At 48.2% G+C, this 2,860-nt stretch overlaps 1 protein-coding gene across 1 annotated transcript in view; it reads left to right on the top strand.

Annotated features, from left to right (window-relative positions):
- Positions 1–364: 364 nt before the first annotated feature.
- LOC112070176 (histone-lysine N-methyltransferase PRDM9) overlaps positions 365–2,860 on the top strand; it is a gene marked incomplete at its 5' end in the record, with an annotated part of 15,689 nt that continues 13,193 nt past the window's right edge. The window contains 7 exon segments of the mRNA XM_070438857.1: positions 365–491; positions 656–737; positions 946–985; positions 987–1,153; positions 1,239–1,914; positions 2,091–2,208; positions 2,420–2,801. Coding sequence (XP_070294958.1) covers positions 365–491; positions 656–737; positions 946–985; positions 987–1,153; positions 1,239–1,914; positions 2,091–2,208; positions 2,420–2,801 — 1,592 coding nt within the window.

Raw genomic sequence — 2,860 nt, forward strand, 5'->3', positions numbered from 1 at the left:
AGAGAAACTAAAGACAAAGACAAAACAACAAAGATTATATAAAAGTATAAACTGTAGTAGGATGAGTCAAAGACGTAGGAGCAGTGAACGTAAACCATAAGGAACCGAGTACCGTTATTGTGTATTCTACGTAATGACGCACTTTTACGTTATCACGCAATGACATGACATCGTCATTTAGCAACTAATCAACCTGCCTCTAGCAACTTACCCTGAAAAGTAGTTTGCAACACTGGGTGGGACGGCAGCACCCGCTGCTCGTTGAGAAGAGTAAGAACGATACGTGCTTTCACGTCAGAGTCTCCAATAACACCAGAAAAAGTCGCTAGTCTCTTTTTGAAAATGTGTCGCTAGAGGGGTCTGAATACTCGCTAAATATAGCGACAACGTCGCTAAGTTGGCAAAGCAGGCGGAGGACCAAAAGGCGAACACGTGCTACACCAGCGGAGAGACGAGTTCTAGTGATGACGTGAGGTTCAACATGGACAACAGTAGGTCTAACTTTAGCATGTAGCACCAACTTCAATTTGTTTTCTAACATCTATTAAGTCTCAGATGTGTTGGTGCTTATTAAAAGTAAACTAGGCCGGTACTATTTGATACTAGGTGTGCAACCTGTATTGTGCTAACTCTTAGGATGACTGTATTTTCCCAGAGCAAATGGACCAGTTTGGCGGAATGGGAGAATTAACGCTACAGAAACATGAAGAGGAACCACTTGGCCATGTTGGCTGTAGGTACTATATATCTCTATGAGGCCATGATGAAGGATAATGCTCTCTGTTGTTCCTCAGGGGCCTGTTTCAGGACATTAGCCTCAGATAGAAATGTGTTGTGTAGAACAGATATAATTGTCTGTTTGGTAGATCAGGGAATCGTGACCTCTATTCATTATATTTCTATGTGGAAAGTTCGGATTGTGCCACCTCTCTGAATACACCCCAGGTCTGCAGCCGCTGGTCCCTGTATTTATGATGCATGGCCGGGAGGGGAGGGAGAGAGAGCGTAGACCGCCCCCACAAGGACCTAGTGACACAGTGGAGGAAGAGGAAGAATGGACCCCTCACCTGGAGAGACAACACCAGGGTAAAACTCAAAGGAGAAGGGAGAATAAGTTCAGAACACCTACAGCCTCCACATCTAAACCCCCTCAGTTCAGAACACCTTCTACAGCCTCCACTTCTAAACCCCCTCAGTCCAGAAGACCTTCTACAGCCTCCACTTCTAAACCCCCTCAGTCCAGAAGACGCTTCTACAGCCTCCACTTCTAAACCCCCTCAGTCCAGAAGACCTTCTACAGCCTCCACTTCTAAACCCCCTCAGTCCAGAACAACTAAAACATCATTGACTACAGGGTCCTATATCTCACCTGCTATCTCAACCAAAACCCTCAACACAGCGACCTTAACCCCTACTGAGACACAGACCTTAACCTCGTCCCCAATCAGAACCAAACGTTCTGACACCACAGCCACACCTAAAACCTCGACTAGCTCAGAGGTGAGCCCAGCCTCAGCCASGYCCACTGCTACACAGGWAACCACATGGTCTGACCCYTCGACCCCAGCCAGACCMCAGCTGAGCAGAGGMCCAGTGGTGACAYGTATTTACACCTGGATGTGGACTGACTGGGACAGTCACAAAATGGGAAGAGAACCTTCAAGACAACCTCACCTGGATGAGCTGACTGGAGAGAGAGAAGGAGAGGCGAGAGAGAGTAGGGATGAGACGGAGAGGAAGACAAAGAAAGAGAAGGAAAGAGCGGGAGAAGAGGAGAAGCAGGAGCCGCTGAACGAAGAGAGGGATGGAGAAAAGGAGAGAGAGAGCGAAGGAGGGATGGAATCAGAGTGGGGGAGAGGGGGAGAGGAGGAGAGCGGGAGTGAAGGAGAGAGCACACCCAGTAGCTCTCACAGGGTGAGTGAGGAGGGAGAGAGAGCGAAGGAGAGAGAATATTTTATTCATGTTGACTAATTCCATGAACATATCCTTGCAAGTATTTAGTAATGCATGTCTCTGAGTAATAACAACTCTACTCAGGTGTGAGCCACACCACTGTTGCTACTCTGTGGAACCATTCCTCGTCCTTACAGGACCCAGTGTGTGTGTCAGAGCAGATGAAGAGGGTGTGGCTAAGGCAGGTGAACCTCCGCAGCAGAGTCAGAGTCTGCTATACTGAGGAAGAGAAGCTGAGAGACGAAGATTACTTCTGTGAGTCCATCTAAATACAGTGTATCTCTGTGAAACCTTCATGAACCTGTTTTTAAGGTCTTTATAGATGCAGTATTTTTGTGATATTTGGTTTAATTGGCCCTAATGTCTTGTTTTATCTACTGGCTAGCATAAACATGATACAATCTTGTAACTAATGGTTAGTTTGTATATTGTGTAGAGAATCTGCTGTTTCTCATCTCTCTATCAGTCTGTGAGGAGTGCAAGTCTTTCTTCATCGAGGAGTGTGAGCTCCACGGTCCCCCCCACATCATCCCAGACACCCCGGCCCCGCTGGGGGCCTCAGACAGGGCCAGACTCACCGTGCCGCCCGGCCTGGAGGTCAGGACATCAGCCATCCCTGGAGCTGGGCTGGGGGTCTTCAACCACGGACACACCGTGCCCCAAGGGACGCACTACGGACCGTATGAAGGAGAACTCACAGACACGGAGCTGGACCTGGAGAGTGGATACTCCTGGGTGGTGAGAGGAGTGAGTTGGAGTGAGTGTCTCTCTTGGCATCAATGTACTCGGCACTCTGCTTGCTTTTGTAGATCTGAGGACCAATTGCATCTCAGCAGTTATCTCACTCAGCCAATCAGAACTTGGTGTTGTGCTTTAATCAGACAGATAGTCAGACAGACAGATCACA

The sequence above is a fragment of the Salvelinus sp. IW2-2015 genome, unplaced genomic scaffold (genome assembly GCF_002910315.2).
Source record: "Salvelinus sp. IW2-2015 unplaced genomic scaffold, ASM291031v2 Un_scaffold1251, whole genome shotgun sequence".
Lineage (NCBI taxonomy): Eukaryota > Metazoa > Chordata > Actinopteri > Salmoniformes > Salmonidae > Salvelinus > Salvelinus sp. IW2-2015.